This window comes from Lepisosteus oculatus, chromosome 1 (genome assembly GCF_040954835.1).
Source record: "Lepisosteus oculatus isolate fLepOcu1 chromosome 1, fLepOcu1.hap2, whole genome shotgun sequence".
Lineage (NCBI taxonomy): Eukaryota > Metazoa > Chordata > Actinopteri > Semionotiformes > Lepisosteidae > Lepisosteus > Lepisosteus oculatus.
In genome coordinates, this window is record NC_090696.1 from 34,329,058 (window position 1) to 34,352,979 (window position 23,922).

At 36.6% G+C, this 23,922-nt stretch overlaps 1 protein-coding gene across 1 annotated transcript in view; it reads left to right on the forward strand.

Moving 5' to 3' along the window:
• The first annotated feature begins 1,962 nt into the window (after positions 1-1,962).
• ccdc142 (coiled-coil domain containing 142) overlaps positions 1,963-23,922 on the forward strand; it is a 38,118-nt gene continuing 16,158 nt past the window's right edge. The window contains exons 1-8 of the mRNA XM_069189677.1: positions 1,963-2,038; positions 2,200-2,236; positions 3,942-4,003; positions 4,629-4,728; positions 6,967-8,613; positions 10,731-10,817; positions 13,138-13,305; positions 16,411-16,586. Coding sequence (XP_069045778.1) covers positions 7,158-8,613; positions 10,731-10,817; positions 13,138-13,305; positions 16,411-16,586 — 1,887 coding nt within the window. The 5' untranslated portion in view covers positions 1,963-2,038; positions 2,200-2,236; positions 3,942-4,003; positions 4,629-4,728; positions 6,967-7,157. The remainder of the gene's footprint in view (positions 2,039-2,199; positions 2,237-3,941; positions 4,004-4,628; positions 4,729-6,966; positions 8,614-10,730; positions 10,818-13,137; positions 13,306-16,410; positions 16,587-23,922) is intronic.

Sequence of the window (23,922 nt, forward strand, 5' to 3'; positions counted from 1 at the left end):
CATGAGATCATGATCATTTTATGCCATGCCTTAGTATGTTAAAGGGTTCAATGGCTTAATTTTGACTTGCTCAGTCCATGCCATCATCCTGTTTGGATTTGTTTGCACGGAAGAAACAAAGGTCTTGATGGAGCATTACTTAGCAGACAACATCATGTCTTCTGGTCTCCGAGTAGCAGTGGATTAGAGGTCTAATTAGCGTTAATAATAAGCAGCTTAAACTGCAGGTACTGTAGTTACATGCAAGCAATGAGCACATTGCAGTATGGCGGGACACAGCCACCTGGAATTCACTGAGGGAAAAGAGTTTTTAGTGGTAAGTTTCACTGTAACTTTGATGTCATATTGTTAAGAGCTCGTTTTAATAAAATCTATAGTTTGTGTTTCCCATCTTTGATTTTAAAACAGCTTCCCATTCACCTTTGGGCATCCATGTTGTAGGAAGGGAGATGTAGTGCTGGGTTGGGTGCTTTTATTTAGGACACAAGTATTCTCTCTTGTTGGCCTGTCAAGGTATTGTATATGATTTCAGATTACAGGGCTACCATTGTGTTTTGAGTCTGTAGGAATTAAGTTGTGTAATTAAAATATTTGAATGTCCTAGTTTGCCTCTGATTTTGTTCATCTTTCGCTAGAGCTGTGTGCCAGAGAATTAAAAAAAAGTGTCTCAAATTCGATATACTGTACCACTCAAGTATTTCTTACACATTCAGCTTTTTAATTATTTCTTTTGAACGTACTGTTGTAAGTGGCCATATCACAAACCCGTGTTCTCGCCATAGGGGTGAGCGAGAGTTCACACATTGCGATGTGAAGTGGCCCTTCATGCTCACTAGTGACTGTAAAGACTAATGTAACGCAATGTGTGAGTGGATAAGTAGCAGACATTAAGCCGCAGAAATGTTCCAAATGATCTGCGTGCAGTGTTAATGAGTAAGTAGTATTTGTCGGTAAAACGGTCTTGAAATGGAGAGCAATGCTTCTGTTGGATTAAAAGAGATGTATTCACAGTCCTGCTCCTTTACAATGTAATAGTGACGCTTCATGTCACTGGAAGTGTTGTTGCTTCGTTCTAAGTCGTGGAATATGGCTCTTTGCATACCTGGAAATTATGTCTTTTTTTCTGATGGAAATCGGAGGTTTTACAAGTTACTATGTGCATTTTACTTTTACAGTGGTTTGAAATGCACTCATTAATGGCGATTTGTTTTTCCAACAGTAAAATGTAAAAATAGCATTGCAGTTTCTCTTTTAAGTTTTAACAGGTGTGAAAGCAAATTTCTCATTCACTGTGCAAACTATTAGACTTTTCAGTGGTCAGTAGTAAAATCAATGTTGAATATGTATATTCCTTTGAAGTGTAACTTTTACTCTTTAAAGATATTGTGGTTAAGCTGTAGTCTATTAACACTTTTAAACCCTGTCTTCTCTTGGGAGATCAACCACCTTTTATTCAGCTAGCTTGATTAACACATCAGATAGTGCTTAATCAATTTAGCCATTTTTTTGCAGCGTGATCTTAACAGAAAGCAGAGACTTGGCATGAACTGTGTGTGTGGACACTCCACACATTATGGAAATATTTTCACCATATGTGCTCTATTATGAATTGTACTGTACATGTGACAATGAAATTGATCTGTTCATAAAATTGTTTTTTCATTGTTGATTTCATTATTGTATGCATCAGTCTGGTTTAGTTATGGAATGAGTCAGGTTTTCTATGGTTATGAATCATTTCGAGGTCATCAGTCAATCGTGAGAATAAAAAGAGGTGTGTATACTCAAGGCCTGTCCGTGCTTCGTATGTTTGTGCTGGTTGCAGTGCACACTCTCGTGAGGTGCTGTTTTTCTTTGGTTCCCCAGGCAGTGGACCAAGGTGTGGGGGTGAGCTCTGGTCTGGTGCTGGTGATGGCTCGGATGACCCAGGTCTCTGGAGGGCTTCTTCCTCCACTGTCCTCTCTGGTGGGACAGAAGAGGGTTTCTCCTGCAGAGCCGGGGAGTAAAGAAACTGACAGCTGTCAAGACCTCCACCCCAGTAAGTAACACAAATGGACAGTTTTCAGCTTTTTACGTAAAGCATAAAGGAAAATAAATGCAAATATGTCTGTGCAGTGGCTTTGAATGTGTTAATACCTCCGCTTCTGCATGGACCAAAGGAAATATATGTAGAGGTGTAAAAGCTTGTGTTTATTTTAGGAGAGTAAAGGTGTATCCTGCTTTTCACTACTGAAAGGTAACTGGAGACTTCTCAAATTTATAATCCCCAGAGAGAATGTTTATTTGTGATAAATCATGTTTTTGTGGTGCTACATGGGTCAAAATGATTTCAAGAAAGCTCCATTTAAATTGCATATTACATTAATTATTCTCCTACATAGAAACCACATCTACAATTGCAGCTTTACTTTAGACTTTGTTTAAAAAAAACCCTGATAAGTTTACAAATAAGATAAAAAAATACTTGAATTCTTTAATACACAGGAAACAGCTCAGCTCTTAGATTCTGCTAATATTCAATGCCTACGTGCACAGGTCACAAAAGAGGTGTCCCCTAGTGTGCCAAAATAGAATACATCGATCATAATCAAGCTGTTTTTACTTGTGTTTTTGCACATTCATTTTCTTTTGTGATTGATGTTTGATAGGTTTGTTGAACTGATACAGGATGATACTACTGAACAGTAAATTGGAATGGGACATTTCCATATTAATTTTAAAAATCCAGTTTTAAAATCTCAAGTATAAAAGATAGGTAATATATAATGGGTAAGAATATTTGTACCATAAAGTAAATATTCTACAAGACTATTCTTTATGGCCTTGTTATTCAGTTGCTTTTTAGTGTACCTAACCTTTGCGTGGGTAAATAGAGAGCAACTCCAGATTAGTCAATAATCTGAGGAAGAGCCACAGACAGGATTTGAACTGTTATCTGAATTGTCCATTCTAATCTCTCAATTGTAAAATCAGTGGCTTCTGTTCAGAAGTTGTGATTTAAATATTTTCAGTGCTCATGCTTGCTCAGTAGAAGATATTCAAGTAGTGGCTATTAAGAATAATTCATTTTTTCTGTGAAAATGTGTACTGAATTTGCAAAAATGAGTCACTCTTTATTTCCTGTCTTGGATATAGTATTTTGCCTACATTATTATAGATTTGAGTTCAATCACTTTAATTTAATTTAAGTGTTGGTTTTGGAAGCTTTCCTGTTTCCCTGGGGTATAGAACAGGGTAATAAACTGAAGACAGTCAGTAATAGTGTACATCATTATGGTTAAGATCAGAGCTCGGAAAATTACAGGCTAATGGTCATTGACCTCCCAAAGTTTGGGGTTGTTTTTGCAGAATTCACAAAAACCTGTTATAAACTGGTCATTTCAGTCTCCAGAAAGAAACCTAATTGAATATTTGATGTTCATTCTCAAGAAGGCAGTTCACTAGTGGAAACTAAAGGGTCTGAATGAGCCTCTCTTAAGTATCAGAACCTCATATCGCACTCCATGAGGCATCTTGTCAGTATAATCCATGTAAGGAGAGGATTTCCAATATACTAACTATGGAGCAGTCAATGTGACCCTAGTGGAATTCTGGACATGCTGTTACAACTACAACAAAACCTTTTATATAAAATTGTGTGTGGTTTACTTCAATCTAGTTCTGGTTTTAGAATTTTTAAATGTATGGTATTCGGCAATTCAAGTTAATCTTTTTTAATTAAAATTATCTGTTGTGCTGTGAGCACCAAAATAGTTAATAGGAATATAGAATTGTTCTTTTATGCTTGTAAAGGTTAAATTAGTATTTTTAATATTTTTCCAGTCTTTATTGTGCTTGTTCATTTATTCACTTGTTTAAAATGCTCTTTAAAGTCTCAATATACTTAAATTAAGTAACTGTCTACCTTTTATGTTTTAATGTGTAATCTGTTTCCTCTTTAGTAAAGCCAGAAGACGGGTCAGTAAGTGATGTCACTTATGCACAAGTGCCAGAAGACGCTCAGGTCTGTTTTTTTTTTGTTTGCTGTCATTTCATTTATTCTCATTCCTTTGCCTTCTCTTTTTCATGAATGATTCAGATAGCCAATTTCGTGCTATAACTTTGGTTGACAATTGCAAAATACCAAATGTATTTGTAGCTTTTTAAATGAATCTCACACTTGTAAAAGAAATGTCTTCACATTGACACAGAAATAATTGCTTTGCACGTAGGGTATTGGCTCACAAACTGCTGATATCTAGGACGTCGTAGTGCTTCTTATCCTTAAACATTCCAATGTGTAGCTCCACAGGTAGCAGGGAACCCACATAATCCACCACTGACGCACATCAAGTGCACAAGCGAGGTGGTCAGAACCATGATTTAGTGGCCCTTGTCACTCTGCCGTCTGCTGGTTTGAAAGTTCTGGTCCAGAGAGAGAAGTGGCACCCAGCAATCTGGTTTACCGACGACTCCCATCCCAGACGAGATGTAAACAGGAGAGCTAACAAGATCAGGCTGCTGTTACCACTTTCGTTATCCAACATTGTGCTGCAAACTTTAATATTGAGAAGGCATTTTTGCCCCTACATGTTTTTAGTGTGTACTAATGCACCACAGCTAACCTTCCTTTCTGTATTGTTTCATAGATTTCGGCTTCTGTTGAAGGAAATAAACTGCAGAAGAGAACAACTAGTCGTAGACCAGAACCTGTTTGTGATGAGTTTATTCCAAAGGATAAATCAGATGGTATGTTTGGATAGTTTTTCCCCCTTTATTTCTTAATTATCATAAGGAGATCTTGTATCCCAAATGCAGTTTTACCATTTTTCTTAATCTGTCTTGTGAGAAATGCTTCTAGATATTTCAGCATTGTGAAAATCTTTGAATTGCTCATACTCAAGATTGAATAAGCTTCTTAATGGTGCCTTTAGATCTCCTTTCAAGTCAAACAGTATATTGTGTTCATGCAAGTAGTATCAAATGTTGCTACAGGTACATGTCTTAGCTTCAAAGAAACATCTACTTATTGTCAAACCATCCACATCACTGATGCTGTACTTTTAACACTTGATGTTTCTGTTAGCTTTTTGCAGCAGTATTTCTCCATGTGTGAATCATGTAATCATGTTCAAAATTCAACCCATTCCTGGTGTGAATGCATTGCAAAGTCACTTCAGAAAATAGATCTAAAGAATTTAAAGTTACAGGGGTTGGCTGAAGACAACCAACATGTTCGCCGCATGGTTCTGATAAAAAAAATGTTCTAGGTCATGCTACAATCGTGAGGTCTTAAGCTTTTAATCTTTGCATTGCCTGGAATTTGTTGCCGCACCACCCTTAAAAAGAAGTGTTTTCTTTGGCGGGTGTTTTTCCATTGACCAGAGACAAGTGTTCCTTAACAGATTTCCTAAAGATCTAAACCTTTCCCCCAACAAAATAGCATCAAAGCATGGACATGAACCCTTATTCGGCCAAGGACCAAGTCGATGGCCATCATGTGATTCTTCTGTTTCTCTGCACCTCAGTTGCCTGTAAAAGGGAAACCTGAATACTATGATGCTCAAATATCCCTTGTAAATGCAGATGACTTTTTTGCAGTATCTGGTTTACCCAACTACCCAACTAGTGAACTACCCAACTGGTTCACTAGTACTAGTGCTACTGTCTTGAGTGAGGCACAGCCACAAACTTAAATTTTTGTCTGTAGTGTAGATAATTCTAAAACAGAAGTTTTATTTCCAAATTTGACTATTTTGATACAAAAGCAATAAAACCAATTTAATTATGGAACAGTCAGATCATCTCTAACAAATTTAAAGAATTAAGGAAGCTGATACCCTGATTACCTTGCCTTACCTACTACCAATCTGGATGTAATACATGTCCTTCTCTTGTTTGTAGCCTTTTTTGTCGTCTTAGGTAGCAGTAGTAATTCTGTTTTCACCCATGATGTGTATATTTTTAATGATTTATGAGGTAATTGAAAATGTTTTGATATAATTAGGATATATGATTAATCCTTTCCAATGGGAAGATATGTAGATTTGCATAAAAACACATTCACCTGTTTTAGAAGCCCCCCACCTCAGTTACAAGCCAATTGTTCGATTACAACTGTTGGATTGCAGTCAGAGGCAAAAAAAATACTTGTTTAAAATTGTCAGAATTGCAGCCATGAAACAAATTGCTAGAAACTGGTTAAAGCCAGACAGGCCTAGTGTTCAAATACGAAAGATCTCAATGAATTAAATATATCTTATGGCGAAAAGTACAGTATCTGCAGAATACGACACCAACAATGTATATTTGTAAAAAGCTGGTCAAAATTGGAAAGATGTACTGTATAGATACATTCTCTTAGTAATGTGATAACAAAGATGCACAAGACAACGGGAATGTCTATAAAGAGTAATTCTGCTGTTTTAATATTCAGTATACCCCCATTTTGTATTTTGTTTTTCATTTATCTGTTGGAAAAAGGGATATTGTAATCCCAACCCAACTACCATACAGTATAAAAGTAATGAAATATTTTGAAATTTTAAAAAACACCTCATCCTGTAAAATGGATACCTGAATGCTACAATGCTTGAATACCTCAAGGAAATACAACTTTTTCAAATCATTTTTGTGTGAAACTCCCCATTTGATTTTATTAAGATTTTTAGGACGGTGTGGTGACCTTTGCATGCCACACAGCTTTGTTTTCTGTAGGTTAAAATACAAACAACTAAAGCCAAAAAATGGTGGAACAGCTTCTCTAGGTCACCGATGTGACATCATCTCAATGACTGAAAGGGTCTCCAGAGGGTGCTGTTGAAGCATATATGTAGAAAGAATTTGGGTAAGTAATTAGGAAGGTCTTGAGAGCTGTGCAAGGTATTTCATTTGGTTCATGTTGGCTCAACAGGCCATTTTTATTCAGTAACAGAAAAAGCATGATGTCATCTTTATCTTTGTCCTCATTTTTGTCTTTATTTCCAGGTATTGGTGTTCAGATTTCTTTCACAAAGTCGCTGCAGAAGGCTGAGGCTCTCTTAAGGAATCGACTGAACCCCGGGTTGAAGTGGCTCCTGAAACAGAAGTCAGATGGCAGTGGCTCTGATGTGGAAAATGAGGATTCGTTCATTTCCTGTGAGGGCTACACCTCATGTTCCTCAAGAAGGTTTCTGAAGATGGAAAATTGTGTACTTGGACTTGGCAGGCAGTGTCATGTGCTTCGAAATGAGAGGACTGGCTGTCCGCAGAGTTATGTGAAGGAGTTGTCATCTGATTGCGAGTTTTACTATCATCCAGCCTGCATCGCCTTGAATAAGCATTATGGGAAGCTGCAACATTTGCTAGAGGAAAGATCGCAGCTCTTGCTCTTTCATGAGTACACTAGGCGCTTAAAAGCTGCCTCTGCTTTCATTGCAAATCTTTCAGGATTACTTGACAGGGAACGCCTTCGGTTAAATGCATCAAGACAAGATTTGGAAAGTGCGAGTTCATTCTCAGAATACAGGATTAGCACTCTTTGTGAAGAGTTAAGAATTCATGTCTATCACTGGAGCTGTCTTCGCGATAAAGCAAGAAATGACAACTGGCTGAGGCCTGTCCTTTTTCAAAAGCCAGAAATCCTTGAAAGCATGAAACGAACTTTAAATCTTGTGGCCTTGCAAGCTCTGGTGCTTATGGAACAATACATTTGCACAGTTTTTCATGTTTTGGCATTAGCTGACTCTCCTGATGTGTCTACAGATTCCCTGGAAGATGTATTGAATGGAACTGAAATTTTTAATTCACTGCTCTCTGACATGGTTGTGGAGCAACCATCTTATGTGCTGCATAAGTATTGCCAGCAAGACCATGACTGGTTTATTTCAAACCTGTTGAAATCCATATATTCTAAACGCTGTGACAAAGGGGACTCTTTGACGCCTTTCTCAATTGTACGACTTCTGAAGATTGTATCAAAATGCAGAGGACAAGTGGCAGCTAATAAGTTGTATCATTGGGTCACTAATCAAGATGCTTTACTTTCCAGTGCAGAACAAAATAGTTTAAGGTCCCAGAAATGGGAGAATATAAAAGTGGCTTGTCTACAAAACCAATTGCGTTCTGTTACCAAGACAGCCAAAACTGGCATTTCACGAGCAAAGGTTGGCGAAAGCCAGTTCAGGTCATGCCTCAGCACTCAGACTCATCCCTTAGCAGTATTTTTAAAATGGGACAAAGACTTTATGGATAAGTTTTGTTTGGCTTTGGTATCTTCTACTGAAATGATAGGGCAACATGTTCTAAATAGGCCCACTCCAGACAAGCCACGGATAGAGTCAACTGGAAAGAACTGCACAGAAACTATGGATGATGAGGCAGAAGGTGACCCAAATCTCTGCAAAACTGAAGAGAAGACCAATGCTAGAAGACTAATACGGCACAAGTCAGTTCAGTGGCAGGACACTACTGTTTCAGAGGCAACAAACATACTGTTTTCCCAGTACAGAACCTTGCTGTGGGAAGAGTTTGGCAGTGCTCTTTTCAACATTTTGTATCACCCCAGCTGTAATGGTATTTTTGGAAGTCTCAATCAGTGCAAAGAACAAATGGTTTTTCTTGCTGTGAAAGAGCTGCATGGTGGATGCAGAAAAGGTAAGAATACAAAAACAATGAACAGTAGATTATTACAAGTGAAAGGAAAAGAAAATACCCTAAACAAAGGTGTGTTGCAAAGCTGGTTTTTGTATCATCCAAACATGTTGTATGGTATTTTATAGACGTGTTGTGGTTTAGAGTTTTAAGTCCTGTGCCACCTGTTCCTACTCAAGTATGACTTAAGTTTCTTGTGGTGGTTTGAAAATTTAAGCTGCAGGGGAAAAGCAATGTTTGCAAAATGCAACGTTTGTGCTGCACTGTAACAGAAATTTAAAAAGTTGTGTTTCACCTGTTGCAGCAGTTCAAACCAGATGGTGACTGAATGGCCCACTGAAAGCAATTTCCTATGACAGTGAGGGAATATCATGTCTCTGCTTGTAGTACTGAACTGCTAGTTTTGCCAGTTAACATTACCAAATGAATAATTTGTCAGAAAATAAAGGCTCTTTCTTCTGGAAGATAATGTAAATCTTCAAGTCTATACTGATAAAGTTTATAGGTGCTGCTTTTCTAGAGTTTTCCAGTTTTCAGCGGTCTGTATCCCTTTTAGCACTAATTAGCTGTCATTGAGTCTTCATTAAGTATTGAAAAGTGATATTGCTCTCGGAGATGAAGAAGATTAATTTACAGTTATTTGAGGTGAATATTGTACACTGCATATCCATTCATTAAAATAGTTTTCTGGACCTCTTCTTACCTTAAAAATGAAAAAAAAATCCACTCAACTAAACTGAGAAAAGCTGAAATACAAATTTGCTTTAATGTTTTTAAACTGAAGAGGAATTGACTTCTATTGACTTCAAGGAGTGTCTTGTACCTAAAAATAAACCTGGAAAAAGGAGCACCATATCCATGTCATCTTTGTGACAGACACTGTCCTGTTGTAAATCCATAAAATACTCATGTGTGAGGCAAGATAATCCTGTTTTTTAGCAAAAGAGATGTGACTTAAATGAACTGCACTGAAGACCGTTTTAGTCTCAATAGCGTAACGCATACGGTCGCCATTGCAGGTTGCGCGAGCCGGCTTACCAGCGCAGTGCCGTTGCCGCTCTTCCCTGTGAATAGCAGGGACCGCAGCCGTCGGGCTGACGAGAGATTTCCCTTTAGCTCAGCTGGCCGGGTCCCTGTTGAGTGACGCCGGAGGCCCAGGTTCGAGTCTCCAGCAGTGCAGGGGCCGACCTGAGGCGGCAGTGGCCAGGGCGCATACCCACGTGAACCCGAGAGCGCTACAATATGATGCATATACAGTTTTGTATTGAATTTTTTTAAACCCTTTCAGCTATGAAAGTATATTTCCACTTTAAATATAAAATACATTTTTATTGAGTTTTTTTTTTTACACCTCTACACCTTTTCAACAGTGAAGGGATTGGATATTAATATTTTTCGTTATTTAAAAGTTTTTGTGTGTCATGTAAAAGCCATCTCTTGTGCACGTGGTAGGTGATGCTTTTGACCATTTCCCATTTTTAAGACCAAAAAGGCTGCAAGTGGCTCATCTAGCTCATTTGGTTGCTAGTCATTAAAGACTTCAAGATGTCAAAACCTTTCATTTTCAAGATGTTATTACTAATGAACAGTGAAGTATGACTCAGGGGGCACGAGTGGAAATTTAGGTTGTTCCTTGAAAATTGGGCATAAGAGGCACTTCACCAAAAGCGCTCTGTGAGAGTACAGAACAAGCTATCCAATGATGTTATTAAAGCCAATACTATGGCTTTAAAAAATCTGGCTGGATGACATCCTTGGGTCAAATTAGCTATTGGCTAATGGGCCGAATGGCTTTTGGTTATTTGTAATTTAAGTTTTCTGACATGTATATTTGCTCTCTTTACCAAAACCTTTCACACTTAATGGAGTTTGAAAAATGTGTTCAAAGAAAACAAGCTGCTGTCAGTGTTTTGTTCGTGTTTGTTTGTTTTTATTTCGAACTATGATTACATGTCTGAATGAATTCCAGTTTGATGCCTATTAGTGTGATATGTTGAGATACTGAAGACTTGGAATGTGCATATGGCAAGCAATTTTCTAGCTAATGAATTATCCTGTGCTTCCTGTCTGGATTTCAAACACAGTTTGGCTGACATTCCTTTTTACTCTATACATTTCAGCACTGATACCTGGAGAGTGTGAAGGAGTGATAAATGACCTTTGTATGCAAGTGATTTCAAAGGCAGCCTTTGTGCATTGGGACCAAGGTAACCGGTAATGAAATACTTAATGCTGTAGAGGGCACTAAGGTAATGCTTGAAGTTATTAGGTTTATTTTCAGATGTTGGCTCATAATTATGAAAATTTTCCAAGAAATACAAAGCTTGGACCTTTAGTTTTTTTTTCTGCTTTACACATTGCTTCTTTTTATGTACACATACTTATTGCCAAAATAAGTCTGAGCTATAAATCTCACTAACAAAGCTTTCTGCCTGACTGCGGAGTTAGTTCCTTTTTCTTTGTCCAGATAAACCCCAGAGAATTCTCTAAAACCAATTTTAAGCGAAGCAAAATTATTTTTTTCTCAAGTGTCTTGTCCTATTACTTTTGCACCTTTACACATCTACACTTAGGCCTACTTTCAGGAGTGGGGGAGAAGAGTTTCTTCTGGAACCAAAAGCTTTCACAATTGCTCTGGAAAGTTTTTTTTTATCACAATTGTTCAGTACTGTTTTTCAGAGATGTTTGTCTCACTCAAGTGCGGCGCCTTCCAGAAGTATTCAAACCCTTACACGTTTTTCACTTCTTGTTGACTGAAAGTTTTAAAGCTTTCAGTCATGGATGGATATGGTAATGTGGAAAAGCAACACAGGTCAGAATAACCTTAACGGGCCACACATTTGGTTCAGTGGCCTCTGAATTTGTGCAATAGTAGAGGTTCTCATTATTTCAGAATAGAAACACCTCTGTGTTAGGCTCTTTGGTCAGGTAGTGCTTTTGAAGCCGATTAAACTGTGAAAACTAAGGATCTTTACAAGCAAGTTAGTGATAAATTCAGCTAAAATGTGCAGATCAAGAGAAGGGTATGTGAAATCACTGAATATCTCTGCAAGTACAGTCTACTCAAACATTAGGAAGTGGAAGGTACATTATACTACTTGGACATGGCATAAATCGGGCCATTCCTCCAAACTGAGCAGAGGAGAAAACGAATGAAGGATGCCAGTGCGAGGTCAATGGCAGCTTCAAAGAAGCTACAGAGTTCAGTGGTTGAGGTGGGGTACATGTGCATCAATCAACAAGATCCTAGTCACTCCACAAGGCTGGCCTGTGTTACCAAGTGGAAACCCTATTTTGATTACTGCATGGGAGTTACAACAAAGAACCTGAGTGACCTGAGGTGTTGTGGTCAGATGAGACCAAATTAGAGCCTTTTGGTCTTAATGCTAAACATTATGCTTGGTGCAGACCTAACATAACACAACTCCCATGCTATGGAGAGTCTTCTCCTTAGCAGGGACTGGAAAACATGTTTGGATTGAAAGAAAAAGATTAATGCACAGGCAAATACTATTTTAGACTGCTAAGGACTAAAATCTGGGGTGAGCATTCACCTTTCAGCAGGACAGTAATCCAAAGCACAATGTCATGCTACACTGGAGTTGCTTAAGAAAAAGTAAATGAATGTTCTTAAGTGGCCTGGTCAAAGGCTTGACTTGAAAACTGCTATTCATAAGAGATTCACAAGCACCCTGAGAGAGCCTGAACAAATTTGCTATGAAGAATGGGCAAATATTGCACCGAGTTGGTAGAGACATACCCCAAAAGACTTGAGGCTGTAATTCCTGGTATTTACAAAAACTGCTTCCACCAAGTTCATCTGGTCTGAATACTTTTTGTATGCAATTCATGTTTCTCTTCAGTTTTTGCTAACATTAATTTAACTTACCTTTCCCTTAGAAGTCTTGAGTTTGTGCATTCATGTTTTTAATAAAATGTTAAGTTTAAAAAGAGGTATGCATCATTTTGTAATTTCATAAAATAGGGCACCATAGGAAGGGCATGAATGCTTTTCTGTATATAGGCACTGTTTACAGCGTAGCGTACTTGTAAACTTTTGTCATCCCTTAACTGTCATCTTTAAAAAATGGCAAAAGAATCTTTAAAATATGAATCAAATATTCCATTAACCATATTTTGTGGTTCTACCAATTTGTTCATGGGGGCGAGCACATGTTAAAGCAAAAAAATACAACAACAATTAGTCATAGAGGATTCATAGGATATGGTATGATTATATCATATATTATATGGTACATTATGTGCTTCATTTACATAGAGCAACGGTCCAGAACAGTGTACAAGTCAGTAGTTGCAAATGAAGTAAAGATTATTTATCAGTTTTCATGCTCCTATAGTGTTTTTTGCTTCAGTTTTATGTTAATACAGGCCCCCATGGAAACCAATCCTTTCTTCTTACAGAGCACAGTAATAGGACTGTCTACTTGTGTGTTAGCAAAATGTACCTGGAAAATTGTGAATTGCTTAGATTTATGTAAGTTTGGACTTTCTATGTCATCTTTATAGTGATGTGCAAGGCTCTTGGTTCAGGACAGAAAGACAAATGCCTTCCTGACCCAAACAATGAGGGGTCCATTGTCCGAACCACCACCACCACATGGCTCCTTCAGCAGCTGTTTCATCCCCTGCACACTGTGCTCGGCTCTCTGAAGGATGGCGGAAACTGGCAGAAAGGTAACCTTTGTTCTTCAGAGGCATGTCGGCGGTGTGCCCCCACCCACACTCCATTTCCTGGTGTCTCAGTGAACCGTGTCTATTTTGAGTCCAGGCTGCAATAGCTACTATTCCTCATTGAGAACCATAATGTTTTTATTAGTGAAACCTATAACATTTTTTTTTTCTAGGTTTGGGAACTTTGTGAAAAATATCTCCCAAGTGAAGAGGTTCAGGTCACGTTAGTCCTGGAGAAAGAGTCACCAGTTGTCTGTCCTCCCTTGAGTGAGCTTTGTATAAAACATGCCTTTTTTAACAATATTGCAAAAGTATTCCCAAAGTAAAAAAAAAATATATATTATTTTAAGACGGGACTGGAAACGTGTAAAGCTGAAGCAGTTCAGTTTTCTAACTGTTTTGATCTTATTTACTTTTAGACAATTTGCAGATTTTGTTAATTTTGTTTGAGGTAAATTGTTTTATTCTCAAATTGGAATTCATGTGGTGCTTCAGTGTTACACATTTCTAGTGTTCATGTCTCTAAATAAGTAACAGCTTCAACTGACTATCTTATTTTTGTAAGTATAAATCCTACTTTACATTCTTTAATCTTGTGAGGCCCAAGTAGAGGGTTCTTGTAATTCTCTGTTCTGGAACACAAACATTACGATGTTAAAATTAGGAGGTTTTTTTTGCTTTTAGTGTTGGAAAGCTAAACCCGTGTGCCTTCAGTTTGCACCGAAAAACATTCCTTTTTCACAAAATTAAGTTCACCCTCTGTCGGAGGCCATAATGACACTGTGATTACCTGGTTTCTCCAGTTACTCCTATGAAACAGTGAGTCAGTCTTTATATATTGAGGAATTAAGAAGGCAATAAATACTTTTGGTTCCAATACTCATTTGTTGCATTTTTTGTTCCTCTCAGTATGTGAATTGGTATATTGCAAATGCTTGTGCTGGTTTCCAGTGCTTTTCAAGTGAGAGCTTAGTATGTATACCGATTTGTGTAGACGGTTCTGTTCAGTACAGATTGTATTCATTATAAAATAACAGGTTGTATGGTCTATAAAATAGTTTTAAAGCACCGTATTGCATGGTGTAATGGTTAACATTTGTGCTCTCAATAAATCATTAAGCAGGTTGGTTTCATTAACTATATCATTGAGAACATTTTATGAGCACTCTGGAGTTGCCAAATGAAAATCTGTTTTTTTTAGCTTAGTGGGGGGGACCCACAGGGAATGTGGCTGAGACTGTTGTGGTTCAGGAAGTGAAAGTCTGCAATTTTCCCTTCTCTGCACCCCAAAGACCACAACTGAATTGGCATTGCTTGTCCATGTAGCATACAGGTAGGCTGAGCCTGTTGCCCCTGGGGTCGGTTATTTCGAAATACATAGAACGGTATTTGCCCAAGTGAAAAGGGGAACTTGGATTATTGATGAGAGCATATTCTTTGAACAACACTACCAGCATTTTTTGTTCTGCCAGTGCACAGCTGTTTTATTTGTGCATAAAAATAAAGGATAAAAGTAAGCAACATTAAAAATAGTTTTTAGTTTAATTCACTGCCAGAATCTGTACTTTTTCTAAATCGTCATTTTGAGAAATCAATAAAAGAGTACTTTAAAGGAAATTGGCTACATTTTCAAACATGTAGGAGTCAAAGGAATTTGTTTTGGAGGGAATTAAAGTATTCACCATATGAAACTAGAATTAAACCTCTTTAAAGGCAGGAGTAAGTGAATACCTGTTCCTTTCTTAGTACTTTTTCTACATTTAATTTTCTTTCATAAAGCTTGCTTCTGTGAGTAAAAAAACAAGAAAATACACCTTTACAGTGTGGTAATATAGCAAAATAAAGTTTATTGGAATGTTTCTTAAGTATAGAAATGAATAACATGGGTTTTTCCAAATAATAACACTGAGTTGTTCTATTTTAATTCCCTGTTCTTTGTGTAAAATTGCTTTTTTTAACTGTTTGGGGTGTGAAGTAAGAAAGGCATTTTCACAATGCAGTATGTTATCTTCCATTTGTTGGGTCTTATGTTGTAGTCTTATGAAAAAAAAAATATTCTTTAAGGGTCGGACACATGCTTGAGGCTTAGGTAAATTAATCATGGTCTGTCCTGAAAAACCATGTTATACTTCAGTTTTGTGCAACATACCCTCATAATCTGTATCTGTCAAAGAAGGAAGACACCACCTGGACTAGTTAGGTTATCCAGAGATATTTCTAAGTCCTCTGGGTTAGAAGTTGTTTTTCATTACTAAAGTAATTTCCGAGATGTTTAGCTTCCAGATAGCAAAAGCCCACTGACTATAGTGGTTAGAATACTTCTTAAAAAGCCGGGTCCTTATGTTTCATTTGACCTGATGTGTATCATTTTTCTAATGTTTTGTCATCGGATTTCTCTTGTTAACAGTTGCAGCTGTTTCGTGGGTAAACTAGTAAACAATTCTTTCCTCAGTGCTTCATCAGGTTAAACCGGTAGATTACAGTGTCTTGGTTTAGTCATGTCATGGGCCGTTTGCCAGTTAAAGTCACACTTGCTCTAGACCACCTAATATTACTCAGAGTTCTTAGAGTGAGCTCCCGGTCATTTAGAAGGTAAAAGTTACAATTTGTTTTATTTTCTTACATTGTTCAGTAAGGGGAAGTTTATCTTTTGTTGCACCAAACATGCTAGGAAATCAATTTGTGTGATTTTTTTTTAAAATCTGTTTCTAAGGTATTCTATTGCAAGGTTAGAAAGTTGGCGACAAAAGGGAGAAATAATCAGGGAACCCAAAAATAACTACATTTTTCCTCCCTTAGCTGCTAAAGACTTAAAAATAAAGTGGATTCCTTGTGGAACTTCTATACATATAATATAGAATAAAACAGGTGTAACAGTACGCCCTTATATGATGGTTTTATCTTAAAGCCCTGCTGGGTGTTGAGAAAGACCAACATTACCACGGTCTTACAGCTCATAAAGGACAAATACTTCAACTGTCTATTTTCCTCAAGTTTAGTAGAGTAAACCAGTGATTTAGTTTATCTAGGGAGACTAAACTGTACTAGTTCAGGTTTGGACACTGTTCATGACTGCTCTTAGCCATAGCATTTGTTTCTTCTTTGAAGGTGCTACTTCCAAAACGGAACATTTGTCGGCTCAGGAATCGCTTCAGCTGACTCTTCTGAGTTGCACTGTTGCCACTGTACATTCTTCCTCTTACTGGGCGATGACCAAGGCCTACCAGTTTCTGTCATCCTGGTCTCTGAATCAGTTCCTTTTGGTGACACAAGGAGATCTGAAGGTAAGAAAGCATCTGTGTTTCAAGTACACAAATTATTCTTAACTAAAGTTTTTCTGTTTGTTTTTTTTCATTAGTGGATTAATGACCCCGAAAATAAATCTCAGTAGTACAACTCTATTCTCTGTGCATTTTGAATCAGTCATGAATGGAAACATTCCTATTATGTCAGTAAAAAAAACCTTTACTTGTATTAGAAAATGGGATGTGATTAATGATTGGCATAACCATCCAAGGTTTATTCTTAAATTCAAGTGTAAAATCCGTTGTGTAACCTCTCATTAAAAGAGACATGTCTTGTTCCGTTTTGACTGTCAATGGAATGATCAAATAAACCTTAGAATTACTGGTGGCAAAACAAGCAATATTGGGACTATTAATACTCATTTTTGAAATATTAGCAGTGTATAATACCGTATGTTCAGGCTTCTGTGTTAAGTTCAGGTTTTTAAACCATGCTAAGGTATTTTTTTAAGTCTATTTCTGTGTGATACAGTGCAGAAAAAGGGCTCTGGACTGATGTTACTGCAATATAGGAGTAAGGAGAAATGTGATTTGTAGCTCGAGTTAATAAGTTTAAGGTTTTTAATATTCTCTTTTGTCAATGGAAACTTTGATCTCTGCAAAGCTGAAATAAACAGTCAACAGGACTAGTTAACAAAGATGCAAAATGTTCTCTTATTTTGTGTACTTTTTTGAAATCCAACTGAATTTTAGCCATAAACTGGTCAACTGAGCTGTTTACATTACTATGTAAAGTTGGCAGGAAAAGATTTCCCTTTTCCCTCGTAAATTCAACTGTTTATGTGTAAAGGTGTAAAAAAACAGTAAGCTTATTGTAACTGTTTTACCAGAATCTGGTTGTACAGGATCTACATGAAAAGTTTGCATACCACACAGCCTGTTGTAGCGAAATGGGGAAAAGTCTGTGAATGAAAAGATCAGAATGTTTTTCTTTGCAGAAACAGAGCAGTCTAAATGAGATGAGATTGTGAAATTTCCTAACAGAATGATGCACTACTAAGAGAGGGAACTACAACGTTAAATAAAAATATTTTGCAGAAATAGAAATCCATTGACACTTTGAAAAATATGACTCACTAGATTAATAATATTAAACCATGCTTATACTGTATTGAGGGAAAAGTTAGAGAAAAAAATAGTTCAATCATATCATGTTAATGATCTGTGAATTAACTGTCTAATAGATCTTCAGAAAGATAACTTGCTTATTGATCTATTAGATATTACAGATTTGAGGAGGTCTGGTTTTTAGTCTTTATAGGTTTTGTGATGTGAATACATCTTTAATTTGATGTAGTGTTTCAAAAATAAAAAGCACCTTGCCCTTATGTCATACTAGCAGACATGCAAATATACATAGTGCTTGATAAAAGGTTATCTCTTACACTATGCAAAAAATATTCTTGAAGTAAAATGAGTTGCTATGTTTTATTATACAATGACCTTTCCAGTGTTTGTGTGCAGGCCTTCCTGGTTCGTAGATTTTGACTTTTTCCTTTTTCCTTACTTAAACAAAATGTTAAATATTTTGGGTGCTGAAAAAACATTTGGATATTTTGACTTTAACACAAAACTAAAGGAGCTGTTTACAGTATATCTTTCAGCACTCACTGTCCTCGTCAAAACCTAAATATTGTTATTTGATCTTAGCCTTGGCATCCTGTCTATTCCAAAAGATCTAGCTTCTGAAGATCCAATTGAAACTGAAAAAGAGGTGAAGCCACAGTATGTCATCGGTGTCCTGGTTAGGCATCTAATGCTGCACCACTGAATTTGATCTTTATATGATACCATATTCTTGTCATTTAGCACTCCTAAAGGCACTGTCTTTTGTAAAGCCTTTTTCAGAATTATTTTGTTGTAATTATTTTGTACACCATCTTTTCTCCAAGTGCTTTCTGAAGTCAGATCATTTTCAGGCATGGGTGACACCTCCGAAATGCTGCTCACCTCAACCAGGCTCTTGTGGCTTGTCCACTATTGTATGCAAATGACTGCAAACTTGTCTTATTAATATTAATTAACCCAGTATTTTCTTATTAGCAAAGGTATCTGGGTCCCAAAATAATTCTGCAGACCTCATTCTTCACAGGAGAGGCTGTTCTTTACCCAGAGTTCTAATTATACTTTTCCCCAGGGTTGAATAGCCAACTTGCCAAGTTTTACACAATAAAAGACATCTTTTTCTTTCAGTACTCTCCATTTTAAACCAACTAGAGTTCCTTCAAGAGTCCTTCCTTATTTGATCACCAAACCTTTGACAGACAATACTGTCAAAGTATCTGGGCTTGATGAAAAGCATGGTTTTGCCTCACTCTTGTTTATACATTGAGCACAAGCCTTCGTTGATGACAGTTGTGCTCAATTAACTCATGGCAAATATACTTTTAACATAAATAAACAGTGGTCAGCTGAGAAATCTATTTTGTCTGTATTCTCTTTATGGATCTACACAATTTAAATGGAGATAATTACATAGGCTAGGGACAGTGCCATATCCCTGGCCCATAATGAACACCCTCTGTAACCTTACTCCATAGTGTTGTGTAATCCCCACCCCACCCCCCAGCTCTGACCCAGAGGTCTCTTGGTTTGACCTGCTGCCAGAGTCAGTGTGCTCTGGAGATTCCATCTGCATTGCTGTGTTCTGACCCTGCCCTGTGCTCCCCAGTAAAATTAAAATGTAATCTAAGGGACCACCGTCTTCCTGGAACACAGGGTCTGTCTCCTTTTTCTGGAACTGCAGGATGTAAATGAGGTTAAAAAGGGTAGAAACTTTGCAATGTTCTGGGCCCAAAATAGACACCTTCCCTAACTTCTCCCAATACTTTGTCATGTGTGGCAAATGAAAGAAGGAAGTGATCACAACATTTAGAAAAGTAACCAACGTAAAACGCATGGCTACGTTATATTTCTTACTTTTAGTTAACATTTAGAATATTTACCAGAAATCTGTAACTGTGCATATTCTGAAGATGGCTTATAAAAAGAGTGATTGTGTACTACAACAATTAACATGTCAACCAAACAGTCAAATTAGAAGCATCAGAGAATCTTGGAAATTTTGTATGGCATATTCAACACAACTATGCTAAATATAGATATAAATTACCGAATAGTGTTTTCAGCTGTTGGCTAGCTGAGTAGCTTTGGCCAGATAGTAGATCATATGAACAAAAGGTTTTCTTATTTTTTTAATTTAAATCTGGCTTTGAAAATAAATAAATCCCACATTTCATAATTTTTTATATGGTCTAAACCTTTGGCCATCTCTTTATCGGAGGCTCTGCCAGTTTTTTGCTTGCACTCCTCTATGAATAGCCATAAGGAAGTCTGACGCGCTGAAAGCCAGATGTATGGTTTCTTTGCCATTTTGTCTTCTTGCATTTAGTGAATTTATGTATTTTCAGTGATATGTTGCAAGAGATAAAATTTGGTGTGTTTTAAATGTAATGTTTGAGAGTGAAGTGTATGCTATGCATATCATGTTTTCTTACCAGTCTCATTATATTAATTGGATTTAGAGGGTTAGAGTACTCCTGCAGTACAGTACCAAAAGTACCAAGGACCCTTGCCCAGTTTTCACATTTAGTTGTTTTAAGGCTTGTAGCCATTATACTTCAAAGCAGAAATGAATACTTGTTGTACAAACACTCCACACCACACATTCAAAGCAACAAAAACAAAGAAATAAATAGGTAATATAAAATAAAAATAGAAAGGAAATGAATGTATAAGCAAGTTCTTTGCGATGGTTAACCAAAATTAAATTACGTGCTCAAAATTACCTTAACAAACCATACAGTTAGTTGAGTATCCTCCGTCTACTTGCCATAGTGGTTTTGTTGGTTTCAGAATAAAAACAACTGTTTGAGAGGGGTTTTTTTTGGTCAGGGAGTGAATGTTAAGCAAAGATTCCACAATAAATACTAAGCAGCTTTCAAAGCAAAACAGTGATACTGTAGTCATTGAAAACTGCAATAAATGTGGCCAAAGGTAATTTCGTCAGATGAGACCAAATTGGAACTTTTCTGCCTAAAATGCTTGACATTTGTGTAGTGCTTAATCCAGACCCAACATAGGACTTCTCCTTGTCAATACCACCCCTACTGCAAGCATGGTGGAGCCACAGTATGTTATGGGATGCTTCTTCTCAGCAGGGACTGGAAAGTAAGGATTGAAAGAAAAAGGTTACAGACAAAGTACAGACAAATAATTAAGGAAACTTGGTTTTAGTCTGCTAAAGACTGAAAACAGGAGTGAAAATCTAGTTTTCAGTAGCACGGTGATCTGAAGGTCAAAGCTACACTGGATTGACCTACGAAAGTGAATGTTTTTACTGTAAGTGGTCTGGTCATAGTCTTAATTTGAAACCTATTGAGAATTTGTGGGAAGACTTGAAAATGTATGTCCACTAGAGAACCCCAAGCAACTTCAGGCAGCTTAAGCAAATTTGCCAGGAAGAGTGCACATCCCAGTGCCTGTGAAACCTGAAAGTAATCCTTCATTGTATAGAATACAGTATATGACTTACAGATGAAGATGTCTTATACTTTTATGTATAAGAGCGTTACTGATCAGGTGTATTAATACAATTTAATATAGAAAAATAAATACAGACTATTATTATATGTAGTTGGTTCTCTCAAGCAACATATACAGAAAATCAGATTTACAGAAACTTCCCAAGACGTGTCTGTCTCTACCCTAGTGTGATTAGTAGTATCACCCTTGGACAGTATGTCACTTTATTGGTATCCATTTTGTATTTGTATCTCAAATAGTTGTTGTTTTTCATAGAATTATTTTCTTTTTGAGCATTTATAAATTTTAAACGTTTTAATGATTGCATGAATGAATGTGGATAAGGATTTTGTACACTAAAAGTTTTCAGACTTCTCGTATTTCAAATTTTATTACGAATGTTTGCATCTACACCCTTGTTTAACTTGATACCCACAATTATGTTTTCAGCCTCGATTGAATGTCTTAAAGAATACTAGGATCTGTTATGCAAATAAAAGGGAGTACAGAATGGAATTTAAAAGTTGAAATAATTCCTGCACTCCATCTGAGAAATGATTACAACTTCCAGGTGTAACAAGTCGTGAATTTGCTTTTGACAACCTGCTATTCAAAGAAGCAATTTCAGAATTACTTAAGGCTAGAAGGCTAACTGTCTGGAATATTACCTAGCAATGCTATTAGCATGTGCAGCTGCATGTTTTCAGTGTACGTTTTTCTGAAGCTTAATTCTTCTCTGTCATTATTTTGTGTTTATAATGCAAAATACTGTATATCCATACTATTTTTACTTTTAACTTGTAAATTTATTCTATTGCTTGTCCTAACGTCTACATTATCTTTAAATGCTGTAATTCAATTTGATTCATTCAGTGAAACTCGGAATATGATTAAATTGGCAATTATTAGCTTTAATTATGTCAAGATTTTAGGTGTGATTGCATTTTATTATCTTATAAACTTGAGCTGCTCAACTTTTAAGTTTTGTTTTATTTTAAAGAAAAACACAAGAACTCTGAAGTTTCAAATAAAAGAATGTCATTCAGTGCATCTAGCCAATTTGGTCAAATTGATCCAAGGATTTCATTCAGCCATTTCTTGAAAGAAACCAGGATGCTGGCTTTAACGACGTGACTGATAGCTTTTTCCATACTCATTCCTCTCATTTGCGTTTTACTGTATTTTGAAGTCTGATTGTTTGAATTTTTATCAAACATCATATGTTACATTTGCTACTTCCATAGTTTGCTAATATTCCTGTTTTAGTGTCCTTTGGAAGAACAACTAGTTTATTAACTATACCAGAATCTAGATCATGGATGTAAATGTTATCTGCATAAATATATGTCTTTTTCATAAGTAACTAACTTTTTCAAATTCAATATTTCCAATTTTGTTTTTTCTACCCGTGTGTAAGATCCTGCCCTTGTCTACCTAAAAAGATATTGCTATTGTAGGTGTTTGCCTAGTCCTGAGTCTTGTCTCAGTCTTTATGAATTTATGTTGCTTCTCTAGTATTTTAGTCAAATGATCACTACAGTTAATATACAATTAATATAAATAACGTAGAGATGTGGTTCTGGTAAAGATCCCTTTGGTACTCATCAAATTACCTCCGCTTAATTTGAGCATTCACTCCTTATGTATACTTGGTTTTCTGGTAACCAATTCTCAATCCACACACACACACATTTAATCAAATGTCTACTGCCTACAATTTGAGAATTAATCTTTTATGTGGAAGTTTATTAAAAGCATTCTGAACGTTTCAATACACCATATCAGTACATATTTTATACACTATATGCTCTGAATGTGTTTCAGTAATTGTTCCTGCTTGTTCAAGAAACTTTTACAAGTTGGTTAAACAAGACCTGCCTTTTCTATATCCATGGTGATCATCCCTAAGCATTTCCATATTGATGCTCCTATAGTTTAGTTCTTATAATTGTTTCTTCAGCCTTCCATGTAATATGAAGGCAGTTCTGTACCAACCCTGAGCAACTGTCGAAAGAGTTAAATTAGTCTTGTGGATAACATCTTGTTTCCTTAAGCACAATTGGCAGGACACCATGGGGCCCTGGTGATTTCTTAATTGTGAGAACTTCTAGTACCTGAAATAGTTCTCCTTTTTATATGAATACAATTTAATAAGGAGCTTAGTTCCTTGCTGCCTGAGGCCTTTTGTTGACTTATTCCTTAGTGAATACCTGAATGAATTACTGTTAGTACATCACCCTTTTCCCTTTCATTGCCTAGAAGTTTCCCCTTATTGTGCCAGATACATTTTACTTCATCCTTGATGTTTTCTTTCACTGTACTCCTTTGCTTTGACTGTATCCTGTTGTTTTTATCATGTTGTTGCTTTCTTTTCCTAATTGATTTATTAAGCCATTTGAGGTATTGTGTTTAAGGTTATGATTTAGTTTTGGTGTAAATCTATTCTGTTGAAAAAATCTGTTTAAACTGTTACCATCCATTTTCCACTAATTTCATGTATATTCTGTCTGACCCATCCATACAAAGAATTTCAAGCTTTTTGGGTTAAGTTCTTCAGTTTGAATACTCTTTTTTTATATATAGCACTACATGTCCACCTTCCATCTTTTCTATCTCTCCAGTAACTTCATAATTTCCTACTTATGTAGTAGCTTCTGTCTCATGCATTTAGCTTCTAATGTGCCTAGCATTTATCTATAAGAATTTAGTTATCTGATCCTTAGTTTTGTTTTTCCCTGCGGTTCTCTTCTTGACTTTGCTTTTCATACATCTTCCATTTGGAAAAGACTTT